The 19,558-nt window shown below is 41.5% G+C and overlaps 1 protein-coding gene across 1 annotated transcript in view; it reads left to right on the top strand.

Annotated features, from left to right (window-relative positions):
* The window catches only part of LOC136872509 (cell adhesion molecule 2), a 140,863-nt gene that overhangs the window by 65,531 nt on the left and 55,774 nt on the right, over nucleotides 1-19,558 (top strand). Inside the window, exon 4 of the mRNA XM_068230841.1 lies at nucleotides 3,106-3,239. Coding sequence (XP_068086942.1) covers nucleotides 3,106-3,239 — 134 coding nt within the window. The remainder of the gene's footprint in view (nucleotides 1-3,105; nucleotides 3,240-19,558) is intronic.

Raw genomic sequence — 19,558 nt, 5'->3', positions numbered from 1 at the left:
GTTGATCTAATTACAGGGATTGTGATACCAATTTCAATTAGGATGGGCTTATGTTGGCTATGTGGAAATTCACCAATCACTTTCCTCGTGATGTTTTCAGGAAAACCACTTTCATTACAGCTTACAAAGCAGAGATCTGGATTTGTATCTTTGATCCATGCAGCTGATCTAAATGTGCCCTTGTCTTTAGCATCAAAAATTAAATGGAGGTCATTTTCCTCTGCCCATTGCACGAGCACTCTACCATTTTCATCATTTTTGGAGTACTTCCAGAGTCCATGGTGACTGTTAAAATCCCCAACATAAATTGCAGGATGCTTAGCAGTATGTAAGACATGTTCAGGCCAAAGAATGTTAGGTGGTTTATAGACATTTGTTATAGTAATGCCATGCAACTGTGTGACAACTGTATGTATATTTCCATCCGTATTTTCAGAAATAAGCGAGGCTTCATTTATGTTATTACGGATGTAGGTGGCTATTCCATACACATCGTGATATGTCACTCCAAGAGCAGTATAACCAGGGATACGACCTCTGCTTCGAAACTGATCTGCATTAGAAACATGCGTTTCCTGAATGGCGACAATATCAATATTGTTGTCCAACAAAAGTTTAGATAGATAGTCACACTTTGCTTTGCTGATACTTTCGACATTTAGTTGGAGGAGTCGAATCGTTGGTCCAATGTTTCTTGTTAGGGAGCTCTTAAAAGAGCTGTTGAGACGTGTTTGATATGTCATTGTATGTAATTGCCAGGAGATCGCAGTGATAGACTGGCTGCGAAATATATTGTTGCTCGCTTAGAACCACCCAGGGGTCACGTGTAGGGTATTTTGAGGTTAAACCTACGGACGTGAGCAGCATCAACCCCCACCAGTGATTCGTGCCACTACAGGACGAACACCATGTTTCTGCTTTACCAGTGATTCGTGCCATTACAGGACGTACACCATGTTTCTGCTTTACCAGTGATTCGTGCTATTATTAGGGGCCGGTGACCTGCATTCTGGACCTCTTTTTATAAAAAGCATCATCTCAGAAAAGAAGGCATTGCGAATTGGATCTACTGATTGTTTTGGATTCATGGTTATTTTTTCATCATATTGTGGAGCCTTTGGTTTCAATGTGAAGGATTTTGAAATACTGATCCAGATTGAAGAAAGGATTTTTTGTTATGAGGTGTTGGAGATCTGTGACTCTATGGTGTAATGATCACTCCAGCAAGAAAAGAGAAAGTGGAGAGTTCTACCATACTACTGTAGGTCCAGTTTCTGAAAACCTAGGGACTCTGATGTAAAGACAGGGTTATCCTCTAGCGTTTAAACGCAGTTCTTGTTTCTCAAATAATTGTCGAAAACAAAGGATACCATCACTAAGGAAAATAAACGTGGATGTTGATAAATTACAGTGTGGTGACTACAACTTTCCTTACATCAGTCAGACAGGACGAAACTTTAAAATCAGGGTGAAAGAACATATTAGATAGGATTTGGTACCTTTTCATATTGAAATTCTTTTCGCAGCTTTTCAAACATTTTACTCAAAGTAAATGGCGTACCTCAGTAGAGCATCTTGGCTCCAGTTCTCCCAATCTCCATACCAACCACCAGCCGTTGACTCCAAACAGAATAAGCTTCTTATATGCAGATGATCTATCCCTTACTGCACAAGGCTCAAGCTTTGAATCCGTGGAGAGAAACCTGGCAACTGCCTTTAGTGACCTGTCAAGTTAATACAAACAAAACCAACTCAGACCCAATCCTTCTAAGACACTAGTATGTGCCTTCCATTTAAGGAATAGAGAAGCTTATCGTGAGTTACGTCTAAAATGATCAGGTTTCCCATCGATCACTGTCACGCTCCAAAATACTTGCGAGTGACACATGATAGAGCTCTTATATTCAAACCTCACTGTAAGAGTAATAAGATGAAAATATCAACACGAAATAATCTTATTCGCAAATTGTCAGGGTCACAATATGACTCTCATTTTCAAACAATCCGAACTTCAGCAGTGGCACTGTGTTTTTCTGCTGCTGAATACGCTTCCCCAGTCTGGTACAGTTCACTCCATGCCAGACAGGTAGATACGGCTCTCAATGAAATCTTTTGGCTGATTACAGGTTGCTTGAAGCGTACTCCGACAGATAAGCTGTATTACCTGGATGGAATAGCGCCACCCTCTGTACGTAGAGAAGTAGCTGCCAGCAGGGAAAAGCTTAAAGTGGAACAGAGCAGCGACCACCTACTGCGTGGACATAGTCCTCCTTGGCAACGGCTGAGCTTCCTGAGGACATCTGAGGTGCTTATCGTCTCTACAGAGAAGGCGAGGCTGAAGCTGTGGATGGATACCATCATCTGAGCAGTTACCAGCTGGGTGGTGCGGAAGTCCCTGAACAGGCTACGATCAGGATTGAGAAGATCCAGGGATAACTTGAGGAAATGGGGGTTCAGCGCGAGTGACATAAGAACAAACCACGAGACACTTGTTTCAGTGTCCTCTATGCCCAACATCTTGCACGGAGGATGATCTCCTACAAGCCACTCAGTGTGCATTAGACATTGTAAAATACGTGGGCATGTGCAATATGATCTCACATGTTATATTTATATACTTGAAACTGACTTGTGTATTAACTGTAAATTTGTATGTTTTCGACTCAAGTGTAATAATAATAATAATAATAATAATAATAATAATAATAATAATAATAATAATAATAATAATAATAATAATAATAATAATAATAATAATAATAATAATGATAATAATTCAAAATAACATTATAAGTTATCACGTTTCGTAGAAGATCGTTATTACTAACATCATTTTCAGTATAATAGCAGCAAAAATGTATGAACGCTTACTAGGAACTAAATCCAAGCCCCTTTGACAGAATTCAGACATTCACGTGATGAAAATCACTCACCTTATGGGTTGAATATATTTCAGACTCAAAAATGGAAGCGATACTTATTGAAAATGTGAACTTTGAGGAAATCTCTTACTGGAATTTGGTACATTTTTCTCAATATGGTTATTCAGACAGATTCCAACTGAAGCTGGTACCTTTTGGATTGACTATCCCTTTTCTTTTTCAGCTTTGCCCAAGGAGAACCCTGAGATCACCGGTGAGGAGAGGCTATACCAAGTGGGGGACGTCATAAGTCTCAACTGTACTTCAGACAGTTCGTTTCCTCCGGCTGTGATCCGCTGGTACATCAATGACGAACCCGTAAGTAAGCACAGTACCGTGACATTAGGAAGAATCACCAAATGTGTCTGTTTTCCCTGCTCGGTTAACTTTATTGGCTATTATAGTAAAGGAAGGTACACATTAATGTGTGGAAGAGGAAACTTTATGATATAAATATGTCTGATGGTTGGGTGACACCCTAAAATTAGTGTAACCTGTCGAGACAAAATGTCTGACGAAGTTTAACCATAGCGACCGTGCAGGCTGTCCTATGGCCGGTGGTTATCTGTAATTAGCAGCCGTTTATTGATGGTCATGACGGGGAGATGTTCGGAGAGCATTTTTGGTCATTTTGGAGATATTCCGCTTCTGAAGCTGGTTTGAGATATACCACTGTTCGGTATGCTTTGCTGATTCCTACAAAATTACACATGAATTACGTATTTGTGACCTTCTAGAATCATTACTGTTCCCTTTAGAACATTATTATTATTATTATTATTATTATTATTATTATTATTATTATTATTATTATTATTATTGTTACCGTGTTTTTGCGGTAGTTAGAGGTGAAAGAAGGTGCGGGTGTGAACGGGTCTCAAACTACGGAATTAAAGTTACTGTAAAATTTAACAAGGTTATATTCTTTTTCCAAAATTCAGAAATAACACAAAAGACAGGTACAGAGTAGCAAGTCAACAAAATGTAGTTACAATATTTACTGGATTTGGGCTTCGCGCCCCGACTTCACAATGCTTGGGCAATCAGCCCAACCTTACTTCAAAATAAGTATTAACAGAGGGGCAGAAAACCCCATTCATGCTCAGGAGCACTTGCTCCAAATTACACAGAAAAGCCTCCTCGAGGCATACAACACTCAATTTTCAAGAAAGAGCCGCTCGCTCTCAAACTTTAAGCCTCTCAAAGGCCACACCAAACTCCACCTTCAAGTTGTCCTCTCTGGACATAGACACAGGGGTAAAATACCCAACCTACTGAGGTCTATTAAGTGAGAAAAGATTAATTACATGACCTCTAAAATAACAATTTGAGGGGAGGCGAACTTGCGCTCCTAATACGCTTTGTTTAAAACCTACTTGGCACTAGGCCGTTAATACAAGGGCTAATCCCATACTAAAGAGGTGACTTAAGAAGGAAACAATTTACATTACGTTAAAGAAGAATAGGTTGAGAAAAAAAATAAGTTCACCTCAAAACAATATGAGTGGGAGCTTGAGAGGGTTAAGCACTCTCTATCCCGATATGCAGTTTAAAGATAGAATAGATACCAAGTGTCTTTACATTTTAAGGAAGGTTACATTATGGAAAAACTTCGGACCCGCCCCGAGAGTTAAACTGCTGAGCTAGCAAAGAAAGAAGTTATTAATCGGCCATTACCTTGTTGTTGACCGCTGCCGGAGAAAGAGGCGCTTCCCGCCCCCTGCTATGTACTTTACACACAGAAAGATGGAACAGAAGTGGCGCGGAGACCCAAAAATCAGCAGTTTATATACTCTCGCGGAAAGTTCGAGGCGTTTTAGGGAAGAAAACACCCGCCCACAATCACTTTATTGGGTAGGGTACAGCAACATATTCAAGTTGGGGGAAGATACATCAGATTGGTCAGAAATTAATAAAAGAAATACGGGATTGGCTAAATACAAAACAAGGGGAAAGAGAGGGGTATACAGCCAACTTAAACAATAACAGAAAGAAATTTAACAAGAAACAAACTTTTGAAATAAAAATTTCTCCAAAAAATAGTTCTTTCACGTCGCACTAGGGTGCACCATTGTAGTTTTTCAGTAGTGTCCTCTAGAAGAGAAAGTTCACACTTCTTACTACCGGTAAAACAAAAATACATCAAAAGTGGCACAGTTCAAAAACTCCAAACTTTCCACGTAGTGACATCTTCTGAGAAACTTGAAAATTAATACCGTCGATAAAGTTCAGACTTCCTCCAGCAGAGGAGTTTCAATTGGCGCACATTTTAAATTAGCGGCGTGGAGGTGTACCGCCCGGTACAGACCTCCCCCCCCCCAAAAGTTCCTCCAGGGGTGACACATGCAATTTGTTTGGAAACAAGGTCCAAGTTTTGATGTTGATATGGAGATTAATTGCCGAAGTATTTATAAGATTTTCTTAATGTGGTTTGATTCAGTTTCAAAATTTTTGTTGTAACTGGTGAAGTAAAGTCTTTATGTTTGTAGAAGTTGAATTCAGAAGGAAAACTTTAGTTTTTAAAGTTGAGGAAAACTTTCTAAGTCCACCAAATATTGCAGTAGAATACCCAAGAAAAGGTAGTAAAGTTGATCTGGAATGTCCATATAGTTGATGTTGATTAAGTTGGATGGCCAGACCGGCCGTTGCAGCTTGCGTCCAGAGGCGGCCGCTCGGACCCCTCAAGTACCCTGAGATACCGCTCGCCCGCACTATGAGGGGAGCAGTGGTGTTGAAGCACGCCGCGCCCGCGGTGAACATATACAGGCTGCGGGCAAGTAGCAGGTCGTGCGCCGCACATCAGCCTTGGCCGGGAGGAGGGCTCCGGCTCGCCGTACACTGGTCGACCTCGCTGGAAGAGAGGGGGCCCTTCCTCTATTCCAGTAGCGGTACAGCGCCGCGCGGCTGCAGGGGCACTGAAACATTAAAGCTAGGCGGCAGAATTTTGTTGGACCATCATCTTTTTTTTGAGGGCACAGGCTTGTGGAGAGGTTGAGGGGCCAGCAGCGTGCAGATATCCATGGCATTAATTAAGCCACTGTGTAGAGTGGAGCAGGAGACGGGAGCGTGGTAATGGCCGTGGGAAGGACAGGATGGCAGTTTAACGGTTCGGGGCAGGTTTCACAAAAATGCTTACATATGAAACAAAATATTATAGAAGGGGCAGAAAGCCTTAAAAGTGAAACTCAAAAAAAAAATATATATATATAACCTTCATATTCCTTTCAAGATAATATGAGGCAAGTTAGCACAGAAATTATACAGGTTTCACCTGCGACAAGTGAACCCTAAATATCCTCTCGGTGGCTGGATTGCTTAATAACAACGTAACCGGCGTAAGGAAATCGAGAATGACACACGGCCCATGGAATCTGGGGGCAAGCTTGCCCGCGGGAACAAAATTCTTGACCATTACTTGGTCACCTACCTTCAAATGGGTGGGTCTCCGTCCACGATCATACCTTTCCCTAACCTTTTCATGAGACACTTTAAGATTGGCTTTAGCCTTCTTCCAAAGATCTTTAATGTTGTCCGGATCTATTGTCTCAGGTAGAATGTCACTCAGAGACCAGAGGTTAGAGAGCGGCGTGTTGGGAACAAACTTGAACATCAAAGAGGCTGGAGTAAATTTATGAGATTCATGAACCGCCGAATTCAAAGCAAAAGCTAACCAATGCAGGGACGTGTCCCACCTGGAATGATCTTCATAATGATAGGCAATAAGCGCGGACCTGAGATTACGGTTAACCCGTTCAGCCAGAGATGGTTGAGGGTAATAAGCAGAAGTAGTTGCATGAGAGATGGACAAGTCAAAACAGAATTTACGAAAAAGATTTGATGTGAACGCCTTAGCATTATCAGACACAATATATTGGCACGGACCAAAAGAGGCAAAAATAGAATTTAAGCACGTAATGGTGGACTGAGCGGTAGCCAGCTTAGTCGGAAATAACCAGGAAAATCTTGTGAAACCATCTACGCATACAAAAATGAACTTGTTGGCATTTCCCTTTGACTGGGGGAAGGGTCCTACATAATCAATATACAGGCGTTCCATGGGGCGCGACGCTTGATGAGAAGACAAAAGGCCTACCTTGGTGGACATGGTTGGTTTACTAAGCAAACAGGATTTACAAGCTTTCACTAGTTCACGGATTTCACCGTCCATATCTTTCCAGATGAACATTTCACGAATCTTCTCACGAGTTTTAAAGATACCAAGATGCCCTCCTAATGGGGTCTCATGATAATACTTGAAGATCATAGGTACAAGAACAGCTGGAACGACAACTTTCATCATCTTATCATGCCTCGATGGGCAACATAAAACACCATTCCTCAGAACATAAGGAACGACATGTTCCCCAGAAGAAAGGGTTTCCATTATCGGAGCCAGCGTCGGATCTTCACGTTGGTATTTCTCGATATCCCTAAAGAGCATGGGAGCATCTGTCAAGATGGCATTAACATCAGATAGCATGGACTCGGGAGGAGATGAACTATCGACCGGTTCATGGTTCTCAACGTCGTTGGAAAACATACGGCTGAGTCCATCAGCAACAACATTTTCGGTACCTCTGATATGCCGGACATCGAATTGGAAGGCAGAAATACGGATGGCCCAACGGGCTATACGACCAGTACGACGCGGCCTACCTAAGACCCAGCTTAAGGCTTGATTATCTGTCTCCAGGTCGAATTTGATATGTTCCAGGTAGAGACGAAACTTCTTTAAGGCAAATAAGACTGCCAACCCTTCGAGCTCATAGATAGAATACTTGGCTTCTTGAGCCGATAGAGTCCTAGATGCATAGGCGATGGGTCGCCTCCCTAGTTCAGTCTCTTGAAGAAGGACTGCAGCTACTGCTGACGACGACGCGTCGGTTTGGACGATGAATTTCTTCGAGAAATCAGGCATAGCAAGTACAGGGGCATTACAGAGAGCTAATTTAAGATCTTCAAAAGCGGCTTGTTGAGAAGGTCCCCACTCGAATTTGATGCCTTTCCTACGAAGAAGGTTTAAGGGCGCCGCTCTATTAGCGAAGTTAGGAATAAACTTCCTGAAGAAATTGACCATACCAATGAATCTGGCGATACCTTTAACGTCCTTGGGAGGTTTAAAATCACGGATGGCCTGTGTTCTGGAATGATCGACGGCAACACCATCAGGTGACACAATATGCCCTAGGAATGACATAGAGGGCTTAGCAAAGGCCACCTTGGACAACTTGACAGTTAACCCAGCCTTACGAAGGCGATTGAGAACTTCTCGCAGATGATCTAGATGTTCTTCAAAGGTCTCCGAAAATACGACGACATCATCCAAGTAGTGATACAAGTACTCAAATTTGATGTCGGGGAAGACCCTATCTAGCAGCCTAGTGAGTACAGCTGCTCCCGTGGGGAGCCCGAAAGGCACGCGGTTGTATTCGTATAAGTTCCAGTCCGTGGCAAACGCTGTAAGATGTTTAGACTCTTCGGCAAGGGGAATTTGATTATAGGCCTGATTCAAGTCCAAGATAGTAAAGAACTTGGCCTTACGAAACCATGAAAAACAAGAATGAAGGTCAGGAAGGGGCACGGATTGCAACACCACCTTCCGATTGAGAGCCCTATAATCAATGACAGGCCTGAAGCCTCCTTGGGGTTTCGGGACTAGAAAAATAGGCGAAGAATACGCCGACTTAGAGGGTCTAATAATACCATCCTTCAACATTTGATCGATGATTTCTTTCAATGCCTTCATTTTAGGTGGAGCTAGCCTATATGGTGGAAAACGGACAGGAATCGAATCCGTGACCTCAATTTTGTATTCAATAAGGTCAGTAACACCAAGAGTATCAGAGAAGACCTCTGGAAATGACTGACATAATTTACGAATACTATCAGCCTGCTCCTCGGGTAGATGTCTAAGATCAAACATCTCATCCTGGGTAGGCGAAATAGATGAACATGATACAGAATTACATTTTAACAAGGGAATTTTACAATTGGACGCAAATTTGAATGTGCACGACCTACTCTGGAGATCGAGCACAAGACCAGTGTAAGAAATGAAGTCAGCTCCCAATATAATGGGGCAAGACAAGTGCTTAGCCACAAACAATTTGATTTTCCATGTAAATTTAAAAATACGAATTTTGACATTTACAGAACCTAGGATTTCCAATGGAGATGAATTAGCCGAAACATATTTAACCGGAGATGAGACATAGTCAGGTAGTTTACAAACAGATTTCAATTTTGAATACCATTGGTCCGAAATAATTGAACAAACACTGCCTGAATCTAATAGAGCTGTTATAGGCTCGTTATTTAACTCAATCTTAAGAAAAGGAACAGGTGCGGGGGTATCCTCCGCAATCCTAAGACATTCTTTGGGGCATTCGAAAGATGAATTTGAAGATAGAACATTCCCTGAATTTTCGACCTGTTTACCAGGGGCTGAGCCTCGGGAAGAGGGATTAGTCGACTCAGCCGAAGCCACTAGTCATTTTTTATTATTGGCATAGGTGGAGTTTGCACCAGAAGTTGAGCAGGAGGGGGTGCTATTTGAATTTGGGCAATTTTTGGCGATATGTGAGAAAGCCCCACATTTAAAACAGCCTTGTGATGAACCAGTTCCATTCCTTGTCCCACTAGACTTGGTCAGTGGACACTTATTGCGAAGATGGTCAGGCGACCCGCAAGCATAACATTTACGGGATGTGACTGGTCGGCGAGGTGGAGGCCGAAGATTACTAAAAGAAGGAGGGGGTTCTTTCGCGACACGCAAAGAGTCGGCGTATCTAACTCCTTCCGCTGAGACGGCCAATGCTTCAAGTTCAGAGAAGGTTTGCGGGCACGCCGCGAAACACAAATATGACCTATAGGATGGTGAAATTCCTTCTACAATAGTTTGTACAATCTGATCCTCAGGGAAGTGAAGAGCAAACACCCTAGTATAGAACTTAATATCTTGGATGAAATCTGCCAAGTTTTCATCCAAGCGCTGTACCCGATAATAGTACTTCTGAATAAGGGAGGACCTTGCCCTGGCCGGGATGAAGTTAGCTAGCAAGTGGGCGTGGAAGTCTTCAATCGATGATTGCTCGGCAATGGCTCTAACTATTTTGTCTGAGAGAATACCAGTTGCATAGCGATAGATGATTTGCAAAATCTGACATGGGGAAAGAGAACACCAAGGGCATGATCCTGAAATTCAACTAAAAATTTTAAAAATGAAATTACGTCACTGGTGGTATTAACGGAAAACTTAGAGATACCTCTGAGCAACATTGCCAATGGATGAGGCAAGCTGCTAAACCCGGGTGACATAGTAGGTAAAGGTTTCAATGGCAAGGAAGTTAATTCCGAACGTATATTATTCAACGATGCACGGCGTTCAGACTCGTTGTCCAATGGGGCAGAGATAGTTTGAGCAGCAACGGTTATCCTATTGGCTTCTCCCTTAGGAGGCTCTTCCTCGCTACCTACATTCATCGTGGTGGGTTGATCAATTTTGGGAGGAACTTCCCCAGTTAACAATTGAGTGACCTTGCTAGATAATTCAGAAATACTTTCAAGCAACGTACTAGCTTCCTTCCTCTGAACGTCATTCAACTTCAGAGACAACAGATCGTTAACTCTATTTGAAAAATGATATAGCCTGGCTTGCACACACTTAATTTGATTAGGAGAAGGATCATTTTCGTCAAAAAACTAACTACCGATGCTAGCCCAGTAGTATTCTCGGTGATCGTGGAAAGAGAGTCGTCAATTTCTTTCTCTCCCAAATTGGGGATGGAAATGGGCAAATCAAGGGACTCTCTAAGCTTGTTGGTGTCTATCGCAACCGTGCCTCCAGATTGCACATTTCTGATAGTTAACTCATAGATCAACTCCTCCTTGCGCAAATAGTTAAGATGGAGAACATCGCGAGGGCTGGGCATGATGACAGAACAATTTTGAAAAAATCAGAAAATTCCAGCAACTGAGAAAATTGTTAGAGTTCGGAACAGACAATGTTTAGCCGTCAAAAGGGGCTAAATTGAGACCCATTCAACCACGCTCTGCTACCACTTGTTACCGTGTTTTTGCGGTAGTTAGAGGTGAAAGAAGGTGCGGGTGTGAACGGGTCTCAAACTACGAAATTAAAGTTACTGTAAAATTTAACAAGGTTATATTCTTTTTCCAAAATTCAGAAATAACACAAAAGACAGGTACAGAGTAGCAAGTCAACAAAATGTAGTTACAATATTTACTGGATTTGGGCTTCGCGTCCCGACTTCACAATGCTTGGGCAATCAGCCCAACCTTACTTCAAAATAAGTATTAACAGAGGGGCAGAAAACCCCATTCATGCTCAGGAGCACTTGCTCCAAATTACACAGAAAAGCCTCCTCGAGGCATACAACACTCAATTTTCAAGAAAGAGCCGCTCGCTCTCAAACTTTAAGCCTCTCAAAGGCCACACCAAACTCCACCTTCAAGTTGTCCTCTCTGGACATAGACACAGGGGTAAAATACCCAACCTACTGAGGTCTATTAAGTGAGAAAAGATTAATTACATGACCTCTAAAATAACAATTTGAGGGGTAGCGAACTTGCGCTCCTAATACGCTTTGTTTAAAACCTACTTGGCACTAGGCCGTTAATACAAGGGCTAATCCCATACTAAAGAGGTGACTTAAGAAGGAAACAATTTACATTACGTTAAAGAAGAATAGGTTGAGAAAAAAAATAAGTTCACCTCAAAACAATATGAGTGGGAGCTCGAGAGGGTTAAGCACTCTCTATCCCGATATGCAGTTTAAAGATAGAATAGATACCAAGTGTCTTTACATTTTAAGGAAGGTTACATTATGGAAAAACTTCGGACCCGCCCCGAGAGTTAAACTGCTGAGCTAGCAAAGAAAGAAGTTATTAATCGGCCATTACCTTGTTGTTGACCGCTTCCGGAGAAAGAGGCGCTTCCCGCCCCCTGCTATGTACTTTACACACAGAAAGATGGAACAGAAGTGGCGCGGAGACCCAAAAATCAGCAGTTTATATACTCTCGCGGAAAGTTCGAGGCGTTTTAGGGAAGAAAACACCCGCCCACAATCACTTTATTGGGTAGGGTACAGCAACATATTCAAGTTGGGGGAAGATACATCAGATTGGTCAGAAATTAATAAAAGAAATACGGGATTGGCTAAATACAAAACAAGGGGAAAGAGAGGGGTATACAGCCAACTTAAACAATAACAGAAAGAAATTTAACAAGAAACAAACTTTTGAAATAAAAATTTCTCCAAAAAATAGTTCTTTCACGTCGCACTAGGGTGCACCATTGTAGTTTTTCAGTAGTGTCCTCTAGAAGAGAAAGTTCACACTTCTTACTACCGGTAAAACAAAAATACATCAAAAGTGGCACAGTTCAAAAACTCCAAACTTTCCACGTAGTGACATCTTCTGAGAAACTTGAAAATTAATACCGTCGATAAAGTTCAGACTTCCTCCAGCAGAGGAGTTTCAATTGGCGCACATTTTAAATTAGCGGCGTGGAGGTGTACCGCCCGGTACAATTATTATTATTATTATTATTATTATTATTATTACTATAATTATTATCATTGGAAAATTGTACTTACTTCACTACAATGCGACTTACGCCAATAATCAGTGGACTCCATTTTATAAACATTCCTTGTGACAAAGTGTGGCGAGATAAATTTCTGAAAATCAGCGTAGCCGTATTTGAATCATTAGTAGCGGGCTACATTGCTTGGCGACCGAGACAAAAATATTGCTAGGTTACACGGGGCCCGAGAAGGATAGACAAAAGCGATCTCATAAACCTAAGCTTTGTGCTTTTAACAAATCTGAACATTATTCCTCGATTGGTAGTAAATTGTAATTGCCTTATTTTGTTTAAGTATCATTTGTAGTCGATGAGAAATGGACATTTGAATTTTACTGAAGTTAAGGTGGCGTTTTAATACGTGGTAATTGAAAGGGGCACTGAACTATGTCGAGAGAGAGCAGAATGTACTGTATAACAAGACAGGCCGGTAAAATTACGTGCCGTACTTTCCTGTAATTTTTGAAGGTTTGTATTAAATACATATTACGTGTTTATATTAAACCATATCAGGAACATTTTTACGTCTATTGCTCTTTCACCAAGAACAACAGCGCGCTAAATCTATCATCTACAGTCGTTGGTGATACAGACGGTCATTTTTCCCTGAATTATTAACGTACATTCCATTCTGAATTTGTGGTATTGTGTTTGTAACACCTATACATTGTTCAGTAAAATTCCTTTTGTCCCGTCAGTAATGCGAAACTAGACGTCGGATATATGCTATAGGCTACACATCAGCAATACCAATCTTCAAGAAGAAGGGAAGTCCTGCGGATTGATCTAATTATCGCCCGATCAGATTCCTGGGCCACGCGATGAAGGTCTTCGAACGTATTTTCGACAAAAGGATTCGTGAAATAGCCTAACTTACAACGAACCGAAGTGGATTTGCGAAAAATTGTGGCACAACAAATGCAATCCACGCTGCACGGCTGTTAGTTGAGAAACACCCTGAAACGAACAAACCACTTCATCTCGCTTTTCTGGATTTTGAGAAGGCCCATGACCGGGTGCCACATGACCTAATCTGGTCAGCGCTACGAGAACATAGCATTCCAGAGCACCTTGTTAAGTGGGTACAGATGCTCTACGTAGAACCAAGGAGTTATGTTCAAGCTGCCGCTGGAGCGTCCGATAATTTCCGCATCACTGTAGGAGTTTATCAAGGCTCTGGCTTATCACCACTGCTGTTCATTCTTGTGATAGACACTGTTACATCAGAACCGCACAAGCCAATACCATGGACAATTCTCTATGCTGATGATGTCATGTTGGCTGCTGAGAATATGCTTGATCTCCGGCGCCAAACAGAAGAGTGGAATAGCCGACTAGCGCAATACGGCCTGCGCCTCAACAAGATGATACAGAATACATGACATTATATCCTCGAGAAGTAGGAACATGCACGTTGACGGTGATGATCTACCACGAGTAGAGAAATTTAAATACCTTGGCTCCACAATCTCTGATGATGGCTGACTTACTGACGAGGTCAACACAAGGATAAACGCAGCCTGGCTGAAGTGGCGAATGAGAACGGGCGTCACCTGCGACCGTCGGGTGAAAGACCACCTGAAATCTAAGATCTACAGGGCTGTTATCCGTCCTGTCGCTCTCTACGGCACCGAGTGTTGGCCCTCTACAAAGGAGGTAGAAAGTCGACTAAGTGTCATGGAGACGATGATGCTTAGGTAGCATCAGTAGAATGGATCATATTTCAAACGACGATATTAGGAAACGTTTTGGCATTGCACCGATCCAGAAGGAAATGCAGGAAACCGTCTGCGCTGTTTGGGCATGTGTTGGGTGCGGAAGACAATACATTGGAAAAGTCAGCGTATACATTGGAAGTCGCTGGAAAGAGACCGAAGGAACGACCAAGACAAGGATGGGCCGATACAGTGCACAACGACCTGAAATACGAGAGACTACATCCAGACATGGCCGGAGACTGAATTAAATGGAGACAATGAATCCGCACAGCGGACCCTGCCACCATGCGGGACAAATGCTGAAGAAGGAGAAGAAGATAAATCACCAACATAAGGATGCATCTATGCTGCACAAAGTGGTGAAATATGCATTAAAGCACAGACTTATTTTCATGCTATTAAACTCATGTATGAAATGCAAAATAACATTCCTTTACTAGACTCACGTGGTTCACCCACACAATAAATACAATCACGATCATGAATAAACAACTGAATGTAAATAAAAAATCACACTTCTTACAGCTGCGGCTGTTCCACTGTTGCAAACAATGCGTGCGTAGTTCGTGAGACGCATCAGTGTTCACTGTTAAAACAAGATAAGACAGAGTGTGTTAATCAATACGCGTGATAAATCATAATTAGTAAGGCTGTAAGAAAACACAAACGTGAAGAACCACACTTAAATACACATTCTTCTTTCATTTCACACCACCCACCCTACCTTTCCTGTCCGTAATTTGTTTTGCAGTACACTATAGCATTTTTTTCCAAATTTTATTTTATACACCTGTGGCTTTGCTTGTTAAAACTAGCTTTAATGCAGAGAATTATCTCTCTATATCTACGGATATGACAGGACAGTTCTTGAATTCTGCAGTGAATACTGTGTTCTTGTCTTGATTTTTCCTATAAATCTTATCACAGCTCTAAAGTTTATTTAGAACCAGGTCACTCATTCCACAAGAGTTCACGGCATTAATTACTTTACATTTTCTTGAAGACTGCCTGTAAATCATGTTAAAATACGCACATTAAAAGTTGAAAATATGCACAATAAAGCCGAAATTTAAAATGTATGCACTATTAAACTTAATGGTTCGTCCAGTTTCACCTTCAAACGCACTTTCTTGTCGGTTTTGGAGGTCTACCTATCGGCAGTTAGAGAAATGAAAGATCATACTAAAGGGGTGAATTTTAATGGTGTTCAGGTGCACAGTATCCACTTTGCGGATGATATTGCTCTCTTAGCTAATTCTGAAAAGGATTTGAGTAAGATGCTAAGAACATTCAACAAATACCTAGAAAAATTTAAACTAAAAATTAATGTAAAGAAAACAAGATTCATGATAGTAGACAAAAAGAAGCCTACAGGCACAAAACAAAGTAACACACCGACAGAACAAGTCACAGAATTCCCCTATTTGGTTAGTGTTATTACCTCTGATACAAGACCCCTTTCAGAAATCAAGAAAAGAATAGCGGTGGCGAAAGAGGCCTTGATAGATTAGAAAAACTTATTGCTAAACCAGCATCTCAGTTTGGAGACCAGAAAATCACTTCTCAAGACCTTCGTTTGGAGTATGATGCTGTATAGGCGTGAAACCTGGACATGAGGGAAACAGGAAGAAACCAAACTTCAGCCTGCAGAAATGTGGTTTTGGAGAAGAGTTACAAAATTAAGTTTGACAGATAAAAAACAAATGACTTCATTTCAAAGAACACAAAAGAGGATCGATGTTTACGATAAAGAAGAGAAAAACAAAGTTCCTTATACACGTACTGAGTGACGAATCTCTTCTTCAAACCATCATTGAAGGTGAAGTACTGGGAAAGAGACCGAGGGGACGAGGAAGGAACTCCGTCGGTGATCTCGCATGTGGTTCGTATAGCAACGTGAAGAGGCTACCAGATGTGGCTACAGCGACAATGCATTGCCTTTCGTGGATGATTATGATGAAATATCGGCAAACAAAATATGCATTTGCATACGTAATTGATGTCCAGTGATGCCTGTGCTCGGTCTAATGTCCTCTACCCTCAGCGTCAATCAAAACACTACCACCGCCTCGCCTAAGAACAATCATGTTTTGGATAGGTAATAGTTCTCGGGATTGGAAGTGAATAGCTCAGACTGGTCTTCAGTGTCCAGGCTGGGTCAGTCCAGTAGTACCTGAAAATACTCTAGTATTTCAGGCTCATTTTGGTACATTTACCGGCACGACACAATTTCGTCACCGCGGTGCCTCTGAAAACCGTAAATATAGATGGTGGGAAATGCACGTTGCCTCACCTACAGATCACAATGAGTTTTATGAAAAATTCCTCCGACAAATGGGTACCTGGATTACAACTGTAAGGAGGGTGTTACATCCAACGCAGTTTTTAACTAAGACCCTTAACGATTTATACTTTAATCCGATTCTGCACACATTTACTTTCTTTCGACATTCTCTGCATTTCTGTTCGAACCTTTGTCACATCAAGGGACAACCTTTCGATGTTGAAATCATTTCTTAGCAGACAAATTAGGGTCCCCATACTGCAAAAATCGTAAAATTAAGCAATTTCCTCAATTGTGCCGAAAGTTGAAGGGCTAAAGGACTGAGAAAGGTTTCAAATTGTGAGTCTCTCACAGCTATATCTTACTAAAAATTAAATTTCAAAACTGACTTACGGCCTAAATCCAGTTTCGAAAAATAAACTGCCTAAAATCGCTTGCTTCTTTACTCTTTTGTTTTTGATTCAAATCTAGTCACTTATTTACTTAATTCTTTTTTTAATGTTTTCATTGGTTCAATACCCTCAAGCATTTTTTGATTTTTTGAAGGATGTCCACATCGAATGCAGTTATAAGGGCTTAAGTGAAACTCTGCATTGACTCACATTAGCGTTCGTAGTGGTAAAAAAAGACAAACGGCTAATCTAATCGACCGTATATAAAAGATTAAGAAAACGATTGTAATTTTTAGGAATAAATAAAGGATACTTCATTATTATTTTTTATTTGCCTAAAATTCGTAGCTCATATTCCTGGGATATTTTCAAAATTGAGTAGTTTGCCTGAAGGGCTAGAACTGTGATTTTGTAAACCCTCGTCATAGACGTTTACGACCTGAAATTAGAGCCATGTCTGAACCGTTGTTTTCACTTCCTCATCAGTGTGGAAATGCTCGCCGGGGAGGAAGCTTCTCGGGTAACTGAAGAGATTGCGCAAGGTCAGGGCTATAGCGGGAGATGTGAAGTAATTGTTCCCGTCGAGACGTTTTAATGTGAACGTACGTTCGAACTGCAGAGTGAGGTCTTGTATTCTCCTGAAGCAACACCACTGCCGCGGACGGAAAGCCCCGGAGTTTATTCTAGACTGTGTGGCGAAGTTTCGTCAAGTCCACACAATACGCAGCTGCATCGATTGTTGTCCCTGGTGGCATGAACTCCACCAGCAGAACACCACGTGTGTCCCAAAATGTGCTTGCCATCAGCTTGCGAGTTGAGAAAGTCGGCTTGAATTTCACTTTCGTCGGTGATGATGTGTACTGCCACTCCATTGGTTAATGCTTGGACTGAGTGGTCACTTGGGACACCCATGTCTTCTTCCACGTGATGTCGTGTGCTTTCTAGTTGACTTACATGGGTGACCTGCGCATTGAGGTAGGGAGAGGGTGAAATCCGACGAATCACCATGAACAGCATCATATGCCCTCACTCCAAATGAACACTGCGGAGAGGTTTAGGACTGAATCCGGGCTTTTGGTACGCAATCTAGCGTTCAAAAGTATATACCACCACCTCTCCTACCCTCCCAGACATCACCCGAGTCCGTTGGAGACCTTCTGCAATTTTCGAATTTTATAATTATGTAACTTATGGGTATCAGTTTCACAGGTGCTATGTTTTAATTGTCTATGGTTCCAGTGTATGGGACCCACACAAGGATTACTTGATTCAAGAACTGGAAAAAATGTAAAGATAAGTAGCTCGATTTGTTCTGCGCGATTTCCGACAAAAGAGAACCATTAAAAATAATCTTGCCAAGTTTGGTCTGGGAAGACTTGGGAGAAAGGAGACGAGCTCTTAGACTATTTGATATGTTCCGATCAGTCAGTGGAGAGATGGCGTGGAATGACATTAGTAGACGAATAAGTTTGAATGGTGGAAATATCACAATATGAAGATAAAGTTGCAAATAAAGAGGACAAATTGGGGAAAATATTCGTTTATACGAAGGGGAGTAAAGGATTGGAATAACTTACCAAGGGAAATGTTCAATAAATTTACACATTCTTTGAAGTTGTTTAAGAGAGGACTAGGTAATCAACAGGCAGGGAATCCCCCACCTTGACGACTGCCCTAAATGCAGATCAATAGTGATTCATTGATTGAAGTGTCTAGGATACCAGAAAATAGCTCATTAATTCAAATCTATTTTATTACAAAATGATTGAAAAAATTGGGTTTGAAAGGCTAGATACGAGAAGGAAATATCTGTTGATGACGTTCCTCCATAAGCTTGTTAATAATGACATAGATGATCTGGAATAACTTGTCAACATGTATTATACGCACCTAGAAAACCAGCAGGTATATTTAGGAACTTGTTGTTCTTGCCAGCAGTTAACACAGACGGACACTTAAATTCGCCTCTATATAGAATGATGTCACTGTATAGATAATTACGTCCTCTGAATATTAATTTATTTCAAGATAAAAAATCTGACTTCCTGGAATCTTGTACACCTTTATTACAGGTAAATAATTACCTTAACGATTTCATTTTGTTTGTATTTGTTTTTGATATGGATACGTCTACTTTTGTATCCATCTCTTGGCACAGGCCAGAGTAAAGTGTAGCTTCCACCGAAGTCCCAGTCTCGTCCATGGCTGTGACAATATGGAAGCTGCTGGGGTATGGGTGGTGCTGAGTAATGGCATTCAGAGCACGACTAGTGCATGAGTGTTATGAAAGGTGTTGCTCATAGGGTCAGTCGTGCTGCAATAGCACTTTCTGACCCATTGAGGAAAGCAATGGCAAACTACCTCACTCCTCGTCTTACCTAGTACGCCTCATTTTGGTGCTGCCATTGGTTTTTGCGATTTCCTTATAACCGCATAACGTTTGGTGGTGCTATTTGAGGATCCAACCAGCCTCTGGGCTGATGACCTAACAGACAGACACGTCTTAGTGCTCGGAGCCCGAAAATTTTCGACATGTGCCAAATGTGTAACGGAAGTGGCGTCACAAAATGTTACCTAGCAACAGTAACCTTGAGCGGTGCACGGCCTGTAGCTTTGTATAAAATGTGTGTTGAAATAGA

This window comes from Anabrus simplex, chromosome 1 (assembly GCF_040414725.1).
Source record: "Anabrus simplex isolate iqAnaSimp1 chromosome 1, ASM4041472v1, whole genome shotgun sequence".
In the NCBI taxonomy this organism is placed as follows: Eukaryota; Metazoa; Arthropoda; class Insecta; order Orthoptera; family Tettigoniidae; genus Anabrus; species Anabrus simplex.
This window is presented reverse-complemented; position numbering and strand designations above follow the sequence as displayed.